This window comes from Aethalodelphis obliquidens, unplaced genomic scaffold (assembly GCF_003676395.1).
Source record: "Aethalodelphis obliquidens isolate GAN/ISIS:26980383/991018 unplaced genomic scaffold, ASM367639v1 scaffold9, whole genome shotgun sequence".
In the NCBI taxonomy this organism is placed as follows: Eukaryota; Metazoa; Chordata; class Mammalia; order Artiodactyla; family Delphinidae; genus Aethalodelphis; species Aethalodelphis obliquidens.
This window is the reverse complement of record NW_020837953.1, coordinates 38,336,617-38,350,543: the sequence shown is the minus strand read 5'-3', so window position 1 is coordinate 38,350,543 and position 13,927 is coordinate 38,336,617. Positions and strand designations below refer to the sequence as shown.

Below are 13,927 nucleotides of genomic sequence, written 5' to 3'. Positions count from 1 at the left end.
TCGCTAAGAGGGCTGCTGCCCATGAACGTGGGGAAGCAGGTCTCAAGGCCCCCAGAGGCAGCTGCCACAGTGGTTCAGGACACGACTTCGGAGGCGCAAACCTCAGCTCTGGCAGCTACAGGCTGGGTGGCCTTGAGCAATCGATGCTGGTTCAGAGAAGGCGCTCAGTAAAGGGCAGCCACTTAAAGTCTGCCCCAGGCCCTCTCCCAACATGGCAACACTGAAGAGAAGTCGCCAAAGGATTTCCCATTTGAAGTTAACAGGGGACCGTCAAATGCCTCTGCTGTAGAAAGACTGCGCTGAGCCGGCCTTTGGCAGAGGACTAGAAAGTCACATGTCTTTGGGCTCCAGCTCTTAAGGCCAAAACTTAAGAGAAGCCAAGGCGTTTGTTTCAGGAAAGATCATAGCCGTCAAATGCGGTGCCCCAACTTGCTGGCCGAGAACAGACAGGCTCCATTTGGCGCCAAGAGACGGCGAATGTGATACACGCAGGCCTCCCTGCTGACGCCAGACAGGGCTGTGCAGTCAAGGAGAAGTGTTTGGCCAGTGTCACTAAGGAGGGGTTCAAGCACAGGCAACACCTTCCTTTCCAATGTGTATTAAGTCATTTGTTTATTTCTCAAGATGTGCACACTCAAGTATTCAGTTGGCCAGGACAACTCGTGGCTCCTAGATATGTACAGGTCCTTCGACGGCTCGGGTTACAGACAACTTCATAGCTAGTGCACCACACACACGAGATAAAACAGGAAGCCTAAAATCCCCAAGCCACTCCAAGAAAAGTGAGGGAGGGAGGAGGGAGGAGCAATGATGGAGCAACGATGCAGCAACCCGTGGCGGAAATCACACACAGGAGGGGAGAACACAGAGGCAGGCTAGCTTCCATCTCTGTCGACTGCCGTTTCGTGTGGTGCTCAGGGGACTGAGTCCAACAGGTCCTTCAGGAAGCTCTCCGGATCAGTGATTTCTGTTAAGAGACCTGGAGAACAGGCAGAGACTGCTTAGCAGCGGCCCTTGCAGCCCCCAGCCCCTGAGTCACGGAGGCTGCGTCCACGCGGGAAACACACTGTGCTCCCACAAGCTCGGACACAGCTGCTCATGGGAGACCGGCGATGACCGCAGAGACAGTCACCGAGCAAACACTCTCTCCTGGGAGAGGAGCTGGGCTCCGACACCTGGCGCTGCGGCAGGATTAAAGGCGTTTAAAGTGGCAGCGGCCAGCTCACGATCTCCCCAGGGCGGAGGTGCTAAACCCGGGTCCATGGACCCTGCAGGGGCCTGTAAGTCCACTGAAACTCAGTGCGCAATGGAGGGGGGGCGGGGGGGTCCTCTGGAGAGAGTGTCTACAGCCTTCAGCAGATTCTCAGAGGGACCTGGGGCCAAACAAAGGCTAACTCCACTGCCCTCGAGGGCTGGGAGGAACAGGGTAGGGTGAAAGAACCCAACCCCTAGTCCAGGGCCTGGGGCAAGCTGCCAGAGCTCAGGAGCTCCGTTTCCTCCACTGCCAAATGGGGACAGTGACAAGTCCTCGTCACATCACCCTGGGGATTAGATGAGGCCAGTTATGTGAAAGTGCCCAGGGCACAGAAGGTGCTCGCTCAATCAGCATCAGGTCCCCTGCGGCCCATCCCTCCCTCACAAGCAGGGCTCTCACTTGACCAATGCGGGGTCGTTAACCCCGAGGTGGGGCAACACTCAAACTGAAGTCTGGGCTAATGCAGGACGACTGGCGCCCATCAGCTCTTGCTGGTTTGGAAGGTGTTTTTGTCCCTGCATTTGAGTAGGGTGTGTCGGATGTTCTGAAATTTCCTACCAGTTTGAACAAAGCAATAAAGCCATGCCGTAAACGCCTGCGCTCGAGTGGAAGGCGGCAGAGGCCTCCCGCCTGACCTGCCCCCGCTCTTCCCTGCTCCAGGGCTGATGCAAAGCCCTGAACAGAGATGAATACCTTCCTTCCCCTGCCTGCCTCTTCCTCCTCTTCCTCGAACTTTGACATTCATATTGACAGTCTTTGTAGACATTCACCAGACCCCTGGGTGACAGGTAAGGCACTGGGCCCTGAGGACACAGACACACAGGCTACCTGCTCTCAGTTGGGGCCACCTCTTGAAGAAAGCAAGGAGTGTAGCCAAGATAAAATGTCTAGGCTGAAAAGACACCCATGGGAGCATCTAGTGAAGTTAACAAAGGAACTGTGGTGAGCGGTGGCAACCTCTGACCGACAGGTAACGGGGGAGGCACCAGACCAGCAAAGGCCCGTCCAGTATGGCTTCCACTGAGGCCACCGCAAAAAACGGCCAAACTGGAAGAAAGGCCTGGAGCTTTGGGGAAGCTCCATCCGGGCAGAAAGAGGAATTCACACTGAGCATCACTCCGAACGTTTGAGGGTTCAGTGCCCAGAGGACAGACTAGAAAATGCTAGTGGCGACCTTCTCTTGATAGGGGGATCTGGGGAGATTTTTTCTTGCTCTTCACACTTGACAAAATTGCCGTCAGGGAAAAGGAAACAAGCTCACAGAAGAGTCAGGCAGGTGCGGCTCCCCCTGCTTTGGCTCTGGGAGCCTACCTTGGAAAGGACGGTGGTGATGGGGGGCTGGACTGCAGTGTCCACACCCTCAGAGGGCACGGGACTTTTAATTCTGGGTTGATTTCCCAGCACTGGCCCAAGTCACCTCCCCCTGCTGTCACCTGATGCTTGGTTATGAAATCCAAACAAATTTTAATGTGTTTGCAATTAGGATGACAAATTTGTTGTATAACACAATGACTTCATTTTTACCAGCTGGGGGATGAGGAACTGTCTGAGGATGTCTCATGCGACAGCACTTCAAAGCACCTACTAGCAGAGACGTTCTTTGCTCTCTTTTGATATTTACTATTTATCTTAAGAATCAGAGTTGAAATCTTCCACACCTCCCCGGGGGCAGCTGTGACATAAGATGTCTCAGTCCCCGAAAGGCAGGAGGAAGACAGGTAAGTTCCATGTTAGTTCTCTGAACTGTCATAAGAAGCCAGGAAACCAAAAGGGGCTCCAGTGATTTTCCAGCTATGCCCCACTGGGAATTTGTTTAATCTTCAAAGCCTCAGTTACCCCATCTGTAAATGGGGATAACCACAGCTCCGCCTCACACAGGGCTGCCCCGCAGACTGGGAAAGTGCGTGCATGAGAACACAGCACCTGGGGTGAAGTGAGCCACATGTCACGGCCGCATCTTGTTACCAGGGACCTGGTATGTACACATCTCTCCCAGACCCCTCGGTGGTGGCCCACAGGCTGGTTCTCGCCTGTTTTTTCCTGTGTGTGAAGATGAAAGCGATGGCCAGCCCCACTAAGATCTGTGAAAGATGAAAAACCTTGACACTGACCAGCGGCGTCGAGGAACTCTGAGAAGGTCTCCACTGGCATGAACTCCTCCTGGAAGGCCTTCAGGGCCTTGTCGGCAGCTTCGTGGATGGGCATGTCGTTGTGGCGGATGTACTCTGCCAGAGAGCAGGACCAGCCACCCTCCGTGTTGCTGGTCGGCACCTTCTACGAGAAGCAACAGGACACACAGGCCGGGCGGGTCGCTCAGGTCAGGCAGGGAAGAAGAGGGCCCTCCCATACACATCCAACTTTTCCCTGGAGGATGTGTTCTGCTTCCAGGAACAACAAAATTTCACTTCATTCCTCTCACAGCCCCTCTCCTAAGCACACGTCACATGAACCTACAAGCTTCGAGAGGCGATGCGTTCTTTCCTCCCCATCCCCTCCACCATCAAGCATTTCCCCAAGAAGAGGGACTCGTCAACATGCTTTAATTCAGCTGTTTCATTTAGATGATGAAAGGAACCACCCCAAACCCTCTGATTCTCTCAAGGCTGAGAGGAGCGTCCCTATTATAAAGTGGGCTGGAATTAAGTTACACTCACACAGGGCAACGGAGTTGATCCAAACAGAGGGGACGAGAGCAAACAGAGAGTGACTCGGGGTGGAGCGGGGCGGAGCGGGGGGAGAGCGGCCTGTAGAAGAGGGTCTGCAGCAGCCTGAGACCGGGTCACAGGAGCAGTCATGGCTACAAATGCAATCTACACACGCAGGGGTCGGAGCTAGAGGGTAAACCCCTCCCCACGGCGGGTCGGCCTGTTTCTCGGGGGAGGCTGGTGGAGGAGCCGGCTGCCGAGGCAGGGTCAGAGCCACAAGCACAGACGTCTACGCCCCTGCCAAACCCGGCCACGCTCCCAGCAGCCTCCTTACCTTAAACATGTTATAAATGAGATCAACGAGGGCCCAAAAGAGAAGGGAAGAGCGATAAGCAGAGTAGTCCTTCACCGCCTTGTCTGTCAGCCTGGAAAATAAAACCAAATCCCATGTCCGTGAAGACCCCGGGAGGATACTCCCAAGGACAGAGCCAAGCATTCTGGGAGCAGGGGAAGAGTCACGGGCACTGAGCATCACTCAGCTCCAGCCACTTGCCCTCTTCTCAGAGGAACACGGCCACGGGTCAGAGCTTCTGAAGCCCTGGGACCCAGAGGTTTATTCACCACAAGACGCTGCGTGACAGAGTCATCTTTAGTAGCGACTCTGCTAAGCCAGGGAAAATGGGAAAGAGGGAGACGTAAGTTGCAACACGGCAGCCAAAAGGCTACTGCCTTAAAGAGTCGCCACAGAGTCCCGTGTTGCCCTGTGTTTAGCCCCCACACGCGCTCTCGGACTTGACGGGACCTAATAAATGCAGGAGGAAACAAGGTTCTACTTCAGTCTTCACATTCCCACTTGGAGAGTTTTTACCAGCAGCCAGCACACCTAAAGCAGTCTCACACAGTAATCTGCCAACCGCGTGCCATGTTAAAACCAGCAAGCTGGTGGACACCTGGCGTCGGACAGCAGTGACGTCTCGGATGCGAGCCACAGCCGGCCCAACACCTCCGAAATCCCGGGCTAATCCCAGAGCTCACCGCACCCCTTCGTTTCTAACCAGCATCGCTGCTACTTAATCCAGTGACGCTGTCTGGGATTAGAGAGCAGCCAAGCCCTTGGAACACGGAGGGCCGTCACTGCCAACAGCGTCCACCGCCTTCTCAGCAGACGCTCCTGGTCTGAGGAATGATTACTGCAGGTAGAGCCACCATGAAGTACAGAACGACCAGCACCCACTCTGCACAGTGAGTGAAGTGCCGGTGCCAGGACTTGGTTTCTACAGCCCAAGATCTAGGAGAGGTTTTGTCTGCAAACTGCCTTCATATCTGTAGTAAGTAAAGGCTAGATAAACCCTTGTCGTGGAGACTCTACACCCTGGAACAGAGCCCACACCAAAGGCACCAGAACTTAGGATTAAAATGTGTGTGCATGCACGCACCATGTGTTTATATACGCTAGAATCATAAACATCAGACAAGCATAGATGTTATTCATCTAGAAGCTAAAACTACACTGTATGGGCCTCAACTGAAGGGACTACCTAGCATGAGACAGGCCAACCACACCTACACTCAGTCAATGTTTAAGTTATTAACCAAAGTAAAGTAAAATAATAAAATGAGACAATTCTGTTCGCTAAGGTATGCTACCTGTACCCTCCCTCCCCCCAACATCTCCAAAGCGCCCACCTCCTCCCCGACCGCCACGCATGAGGATGCTGCAGCCGAAAGGGAAAACTACTGCGAGGTGGGCCTGTGGACGATGATGAGAATTCTTTCTCTGCAACTCTGTGCGCTGGCAGACAAGGAAACAGAAAAGGCTCTGACGGAAGCCTAGTAAAGTCCCAGGCTTAAATACTTGCAAGTTCCTGGCAGAAGAATCTTTTTTCCTGAACGTAAAACCCGCAGAAGAGAGCAACTTCTCTTGTGCGGACTCCTAGATTTTTGTGTACCTGCTGCTGCCCCCCACCACCCCATAATGGGCTGAGGACAAAATCTGCTGCCAGTGGCACTGCCCCAACCACCAGGAGGTCACCCTCTAAATGTCCCTCCTTGCAGGGTGTCCCACACCGTGCTGATGGCCAGCACTCTGCCACCCTGCTTCCAGGGCACCCTGCTCACACCCTGACACCCCGCCAGGGCCGCTCCTTCTTGCAGCTCTTTCGCATTGGTGGCACGAATCTGGAGTGGCCCTGCCCAACTTAATTATTTCAGGTTAATTAGTAAAGGTGACTAAACTGCTACAGAGGAAATGGCAACTCATGAGTGCAGCTCACACTGGATTTCCTAATTAAGCCGTGACCAAATCAGCTTTTCCTTAACTGCCTGGGACAGTAATGAATTCCAGTCTCCTAATTGAAAGCAACACAGCTCCTGTGGGTTCAGATTTCACACCTGTCACCAAGAGCCTGTGCCCAGTGAATAGCTACTTTGCGTGCTATGGATACAGGCCGAGCCTGGCTTATCAACAGCTTAGTATCTTCCAGATCTAACTTTTGACTCCCAGCAGCTAGTTAACTATTAATGCTTTAGACTCTTGCTTAACACTGGAAAGTGCTATGTTTGGAATAGGGGCAGGGGCTAGGTAGGAATCTAACAAGACCGGCCCCCTCCTGCTCTACACAGAGGCTGGCACTGGCTGGACCCAACAGCAGAGCTCCAACCTGGTCTCCCCGGGCCACAAGGTGCCTACCACTAGCGACTTGATAAATCAGAGCTGATGGAGGTGGAGACACCAGGTGTGCAAATTCAGGCCAAGGCTGCTTCCACTTGGTCTGTCATCATCAGGGGCCTAAAAGCTCCTCCCTGCACCCCCGTTGGAAATGTCCCCTCGGATCCTAGCGAAAGCAGACACAGGACAGACCTTCCCAGAATGAAGCAGGTTTCCCTCAAGGGCAGAAGCAAGCTGACAACTCTTAGCCTACTCTGTAGCCCAGGGAGGGCAGGCTGCTCGGGGCCACGACGGGCCAAGAGTAGCGCCAAGGAGTCCCCTCAGGGTGGCGCAATCTGTGCACTCGTCGCAAAGGGCTTCTTGCTGTTGTTGTCTGCAGTTGTTTGCCTCAAGACACCTCCCAGCTGACCCAAATCACAGCACGGGGTCATGAAAACAAAGACCACTTCCTTCCTGAAATGCCTTCCTTCTTAGGGAGGTGTCCACACCAACAGCAGAGAAAGAAAGAAGGCTCATGGAACGTGGGAGCAGACGGGATAGGAATGTGACCAAGGAGGGAGATGAGGAGCTTTTAATACCAGAAAAGAACATCCCCGAGCACAGCCCCCAGGAAGCTTTGCTAGTTTATGCGCAGACCAGCAAGATTCGGACACCTGGCTACCTGTCTCAACTGCCTGCCGACCCTAACCCTTCTCCTGAGAAGTCTCACCCTGTGCCTGGCTGGCTTCCTCTCTGAGGACACTTCCCAGGGCTAAGCCTGGCCCCACACTTCTAGTGCCTGAACAGCTGACCCAGAGGGGCAGGCACCCAGCGGCGTCAGGCCTCGACTCTTGGTGTGACCGGCCGGGAAGGCTCAGGCTCCATTGCCGAGTCAAGCGAGGCGCCTCCAACTCAGCACCTGCGCGCCGCGGGCAGTTTTTACCCACAGCGGCTACAGAGTCCGGGCGACGGGCGGCCCAGGAGACGGCCCCCTGCAGCAGGCCCCTCCCGAAGCGAGCACTGACCTGCTAGCTCCCCCCGGAGCCACTGCCCGGGCCTGAGAGGTCACCAGCAGCCGCCGCAGGATTTCCACGCGTATGGCTCGCCACTTCTCAGGGGGCAGGACGTGGAGGGCCAGGACAGTGAAGTAGTGGGGCCCGTCCACTTCAAAGGCACTCTCCACCCACTTCTCCTTGGGCTGCTCCAGAAAGCCCTGGAGGTTCTTCTCCTCTCGGGAAGTTGCTCGGGTTCTGGAACAAAAGGAGCACCATGAAACCAGGGCAGAAGCAGGGCACGAGCAGCAAGAGGGGAGGAGGCTTGCTCAATCTCCCGTCTTCTTTTACGTTTCCTGAGCGCTCGGCTCACGGGAACCCCCCACCCGTCCTCCACCGCCCCCCCCGCCTCCTCTCCAAGCGGGGCACCCCCAGCCCCGCCCCAGTCCTTCTCGGGGGCATCTTCCTCGCCCCCCACCCCCCAGCCCAGCTCCGCACAATTCCAATTGCGCATGTCCGGCACATTCACAAACACTCCGCCATCCACATGTCCTGACAACTCTGGAAGGTGACAGCCGGTACCCTCTTTACCAGGGTATCTGAAGGCCCGGGGAGTGAAGTGACACAACCAAAGTCACCAAACCAGTCAGCAAACCCAGAGTCTCTGAGCCCACAGCCCACACTCCCCGACTCCACGAGTCTCGGTACAGCTAACTGTTCACACGGCATTTGCAGCCGGTGCCCTTCCTAGGCTATCGTGGTGTGTTCTTTCATGTGTCTGTGTCCTCTCTCCTCCATTAGAACAGATTCCTCCCGGCGAGCACTGCTTCTCGTTCTCGCTTTTGCCTGAACTGCAGCAACAATGGTAATCATCAACTTTAACGCCAAGCCCGTTCTAAGAGCTTTCCATGGATTATCTCATTTAATCCTCACGATAACCCGATGAGACGGGTACTCTCCCAACGTTACAGAAGGGGAAACTACAGCACAGAGAGAGTAAATATTCTGCCCAAAGCCACACAGTGGGGAGTGAAGGAACTGGGCTCTGACCCAGGCAATCTGGCTCCAGAGCTCTCCCAGCGTGGACTCTCCACCTGCAATGAAGCTTCGACAGGTCACTAGACGGGCACTGAGACCACTTCCTATCACGTATTTCTGGCTACACTCTCTCCTTACGGCCTGGATGGTGCTCTCAGGCCAAGAGTGCTTGATGCCCCATCCTAGTTCCCTGGAAGTAAAAACACAACACTAGTAGCAGCTGAATCAAAGTTACCAGGTCTGCACATGGCACTGCCAGGCACTGGACTGTGGGAAAGCAGGGGGGATGGTACAGGGACACCGGGCACCCTTCTGCTCCATGGATGAACACAGATGGAACAGGCGGCTACACCAGACTGGAGTGTCCAGAATTGGAAATCAGAAGCTTTGTGCCATCGCACGACCCGCTCCACTCTGCGCTGGCTCACGCTGTGTGTGACATACTCGCCTTCATATACAAACGTCCCACCAAAGGCAGCAATCCCTGCTCAACCAGCCCCCCCCCCCCCCCCCACGCCCACCGTGACCAAGCTCACACCAGCGTGAACCAGCGAGGGAAGCAGGCTGTGGCGGGAAACAGTGCCTCTTCGTGCAGCTTCCAGCTTGGCCTCTAACTGACCGAGACCATCAGGACACAGCCCGCTCCCTCCCCAACTAAGGAAACTAAGCATGAGTTACGAGCGTCTGGCATTTCAGAGACACAGTGACATCGGAAGCCACCAGCTCTGTTCTGCTAGACAAATCATGCGGCCTCTCTGGGTCTGCTTTGCTCCCCGGAGACTGGGGCGGCCCCCTCCACCCCACTGCTGCCAAAAAGAGGCAACGGCTCTGTCAAAGGCCCCACGGACACCAGCGATCAGCACTGCTCAGGCCTGAAGCACAGGCCTGTTTTTTTTCTGGGCTACCTTCCTTCTCAGCTGACTTTCCCAAATAATCTTCAACAACACCTCCCCGCTCACAGCTGCCAGAAGCCTCACTCACTGAAGAAGAGACAGGGATAGCAAGTCCAGGCCCTTGGTCCTGCCACATCCTCCAGCTGTGAAACGCTCACCTGGAACAGTCTGTGTGCCTTTGACAGTGACTGTGTGCAGCCCTGACCCATGGCCCCCCCCATCCAAGGGAATAGTCTTGCAAGTAGCAGCTACACTGAAGTAGAAGCTTCGATGATCTGGCCTCTCCCACTTCCTGCTCCCCTCTGGGCTGAAGGTCAGTCCAAGGAGGCAGCCCTTGGCTGCCCATGCTGGTAGATGAGACAGTTTTGGAAAAGGAAGCCACCGTACTCTTTATTCCAAAGAGTGTGATTCCAAAGAGGCGCAGATGAACACTCCTACTTCGGTAAAGGCTGCCTGGAGCCAGACATTCGTTCTAGAGCTAACTAGAACGGCTACAGAAAAGGCGGGAGAGCTTGTCGGGCAGAGGAACCCGAGGCGCGCGGTACTGACGTGTTCAGGACGTAAAGCACGGTGTGGATGATGTACGGGATCAGGTGGATGTTGCTCTCCCGGCCGCCCCCTCCAGTGTCCGCGCTGAAGGACTGCTCCATGGCGAAGCGCAGGAACAGCAGCTTGGTGTCGTGGATGTTGAGCTGGTACGTGGGCTCCCGCTGGCCCGTGCACTCCTGGAGGTAAGTATTGTGCCTGGGAGAAGAGAACAGGTGGTGAAGTGGAGGCAAGCTCCCTGGTGAAGACCCAGCTGGGAAGGCAGAGCCCCCCTCGGCCTGATGGCTGTGAAGGTTACACAGACGGATCGAGAATGAAAGGGGGAGTCAAGGACAAGGGCTGGGCTCGGGGGAAGACAAGAGCAGAGCACACTTTTGTTTCTGCTGTGACTGAACGCGATGCTCTCCAAGCTTTGAGGAGAACGTGCCGGTCTGGGGGCGGGGCAGGGGGGGAGCAGGGGGTGCATTTCTTGATGGACTAATGTCATAGGACATATTGTGACCACATCTGGAAGTGCATTTTGGGAGAAGAAATGTAGAACTTATTCATTCTGACTGACAAGGTGATCCATCCATAAGAATCATCTCCTCAACCTCCAAATAAAAGGTCTTCCTATGTCAGTGTACATCACCAACCACCTGGACTCTGCCCGAGTAAGTCTGTGCCTCAGTCTCTTCATCTGCAGAACGTGTATAACAACAACACTCGGTAAGCAGTTCGACATGCTGCCCAACATGACTTTCATCATTATTACTGCCAAGTGCCTGGTTTATGGTAAGTATCTTTTCATCCCCGAGCTTTACAATAGGACTTGGAGTGGGGCACCACTGCACAAGGCATCTGCAAGAGATGAGGACCTCACAGAAGGTTTCGCTACTCTACTCTGGATCTTAGGACAAGGGAGGCTTTGAAAGGAGCCCGATGTTCCCCACGCCATCAAGCTATTTTCATTATTTAAACCTCAGAGAAAAAAAAGTGAACTCTGAGAAATTTTGGCCTCAAGGACCAAGTCAGGGGTCCTGTGTTTTGTGTCCTAAGATCAGCAAAGGAGGAGAGGTAGCAGATAACCAGAGATTCCACCTGGGGCCCCAGACGCTGAGGGTGCTGGCTTCTCCCAGCAGAGTCCCCTCTCTTCCGGATGGGCTCCCCTGTCAGGAAGCAAGGACAGACACAGATTCCTGATGAAGGTGACAGGAGATGGCTTCCCCGGGGCCGGGGCTGACAGCTGATCTTCCCCCATCTCCTGGGAATCCTCTCTTTTCTACCATGCAAGATGCTCCACACTCACCTTGCCAGACAGGTGGCAAAAGCTGACTCAGGGACATGGGGCCCCCAGACGGGAAGGAGACCGTTGCACTTAGTGTTGGCGTTCTGAAGGGCGGCACTTTCCCACTCTTCCCGGCCTCGAGCCAGCCTGGATTGGGAGGAGAGCAGGGACAAGTGACTGCTGGAATTAATCTGGCAACCAGGCACCTGGGCGTGTAGGGGTGGAGGAGGGTTTGCTGACACTAAGGAAGTGCTGGCCCGTGTGCCTGACTCTACAGAGAGGAGCAGCCGTTTGTAACCACGATGGTAAATGCCAGCTTCACCGCCTCTAGTAAGCAAGGCTGCTCTCACCAGCCTTGGCCCAAAAGCCAAGTATCTTTTCCAGATTATATGGCAGGAATGGCACTTGGGCCTGTATGGCTGAAGGTAGGACACCATACTTTGCAGAGCCTAAGGAAGAGAATTAAAGCCTCAGGGATGGCAGTCCCACCCCCTCCCAGTCCAGGGCCTCTGGCGAGCTGCCCGCTCCCCTGAAGTCACACAGGGCTAGTACTGAAGCACATGCAAGGGGAGGCCTAGTGAAGGAGCCACTCCGCAAGAGCCAGGCCCACCTGACGGCAGCCAGGTGGCAATCGTAGTGCACGATGTTGAAGTGGGACACGGTGCTGTAGCCCTGCTGTTTCCGGGGCTTGTTCTCCATCTCCTCTAAGGCTACCCGCTTGGTGAAGGTATAAATGCCCAGGACCTTGGTGGGCTGCAAAGATAGATAACATAAAAAGGAGGAGAGGTGAAACTCCAAGGCAGGCTGTGAAAGGAGGTGAAGCAGAGCAGAGGGGCCCCGAGGGTCTACGATCCTAGGAAGGGATGCATTCAGGAAAGGGGGTGATGGTGAGCCCCTCAGTCCTAGGAAGTCCTAGGAAGGGATGCATTCAGGAAAGGGGGTGATGGTGAGCCCCTCAGTCTCCTGGTTAAGCACTTGGCTGGGCAGAGCCCCAGTGAAATGAGGGTTGTGGGGAGCAACTGAAATAAAGTGGATGCTGCGAGACAGAAGGGCAGAAATGCGAGCCTGAACGGTCCCTTCCTTTTTGCTTCTTTTATCTGAAAATGAAGAATAAAGTGCCTTCTTGTTAAGTCACTTGTTTTTCAAAACTGACCAGAAAGCTCCAAGGAGTCTGTGTCACAGCAGGACTTACAGGGCTCGTGGCCCAGAGTAGTGCCCCTTCGACAGGCTTGGGTGCTAAGTAATAAATTCAAGCTGGAGAGGAAGAGGGATGACTTTTAGGCCTTTAGGGGAGCAAACTGGTCACTTGCTGTTGTGCTCCTTTGGATGTTAAATCGAGTTAGGTGGAGCCCAGAAAGCCAAGGTCCTGACCTTCTCCCCAGGTTATCTGAATATGGAAGCAGCATGATGTGTTTTTAAAAGCCCCAGGTCTGAAGTCAGAAAAGCCTGGGCTAGAACTCTGGCTCTGCTACATGAACTTTGTTTTCTCATCCATAAATTAGGGCTTTTTACAGGTTTAAAGATAAAATTACCCAGTTTACATAAAGGCTCTGGGCACAGGGCCTGGCACACAGAAGGGACCCAGTGAGTGGTAGCTGTTGATGACGATGAACACTACCGTTCAGATCAGTCTGCCTTCCCACCTTTAGAGAGGACAGCTGGCCCTAAGATACGAGCCTTGACTCTGGCCTAAGAACAAAAAGGCCTCAGGCGAGGGAGGCCACCGGGGCTTGGGACTGACCGCACCTGGAACTTGTACCCCTCCCTGCAGATGCAGCATGTGAGGCCCGGCTCCTCTATCAGCTCCTCCATCTGCTTCAGGAGCGCCGTCTTGGTCACGACCTGGCCCTTCTCATTGGTCTGTAAGGGGAACCCCAGGTGGCACGTCAGACAGGAATTTCCACGCACCCTCCCACTGCAGCTTGGGGACACGCAGGCACAGGGTTGACCTTCCACATACATGAAAAGGACTGCTGCACTGAAAGTAAATCTCTTTAGTTGGCTTCTAATGAGGGTAAAGACCCAGATTCTCCTGCTATTCTCTTCCTACAGGAACCACTGAAGCAGAGGAAACCATCCAGCGAGAGCCCTGGCAAGTTGCCACTTGCCAACAAAGAAGCCCCCTTTCTTTGCGCCAGCAAGACCGACTCTCAGCTGACAAGGGCCGCTGCAGCATGAGTCATTTACTGTTCCCATGGGAGTTTTAAAACTGCCGACACTCAAGTTCGCTGGTCTGGAGAAGGCCCTCACAGGACCTCTGCCTCCTCCAAGGTAGGACAGAAGAGCACAGAGCCCTTCTTGTCGAACAGACCCAGGTTCAAACGCCTGTCAGCCACTTGTTAGTTATGTGCCTTGCTGATTTACTTCACCTCTTAGCTTCAATTAGTTCATCTGAAAAATGGGTATAAAATCAACCTCTCAGAAAAGCACATGAGGGCTTAAATACAATCTTACAAGGAGGCTGCCTAAGCACAGTGCCTGGCATATAGTAAATCCTTGACAAACAATGATTATCACCATTTTTAATGCTTCTGCGAACTTGTTAAGTCATTTAACCTCTGAGCCTCATCCGTAGAGAACAATGATAGTCACACATCTAAGGGTTGTCGGGAAGATGAAAGAAGGTGAAGCATCTAGCGCCGTG

The 13,927-nt window shown here is 54.3% G+C and overlaps 1 protein-coding gene across 8 annotated transcripts in view; it reads right to left on the bottom strand.

Moving 5' to 3' along the window:
• Positions 1-586: 586 nt before the first annotated feature.
• The window catches only part of UBR4 (ubiquitin protein ligase E3 component n-recognin 4), a 127,023-nt gene continuing 113,682 nt past the window's right edge, over positions 587-13,927 (bottom strand). For all 8 annotated transcript variants that reach the window (XM_027109972.1, XM_027109971.1, XM_027109973.1 and 5 more), the window contains 8 exons: positions 13,030-13,143; positions 11,894-12,036; positions 11,305-11,430; positions 10,020-10,214; positions 7,573-7,797; positions 4,235-4,325; positions 3,367-3,529; positions 587-979 (listed from right to left, as the gene is read on the bottom strand). In XM_027109972.1, coding sequence (XP_026965773.1) covers positions 915-979; positions 3,367-3,529; positions 4,235-4,325; positions 7,573-7,797; positions 10,020-10,214; positions 11,305-11,430; positions 11,894-12,036; positions 13,030-13,143 — 1,122 coding nt within the window. In that variant the 3' untranslated portion in view covers positions 587-914. The remainder of the gene's footprint in view (positions 980-3,366; positions 3,530-4,234; positions 4,326-7,572; positions 7,798-10,019; positions 10,215-11,304; positions 11,431-11,893; positions 12,037-13,029; positions 13,144-13,927) is intronic.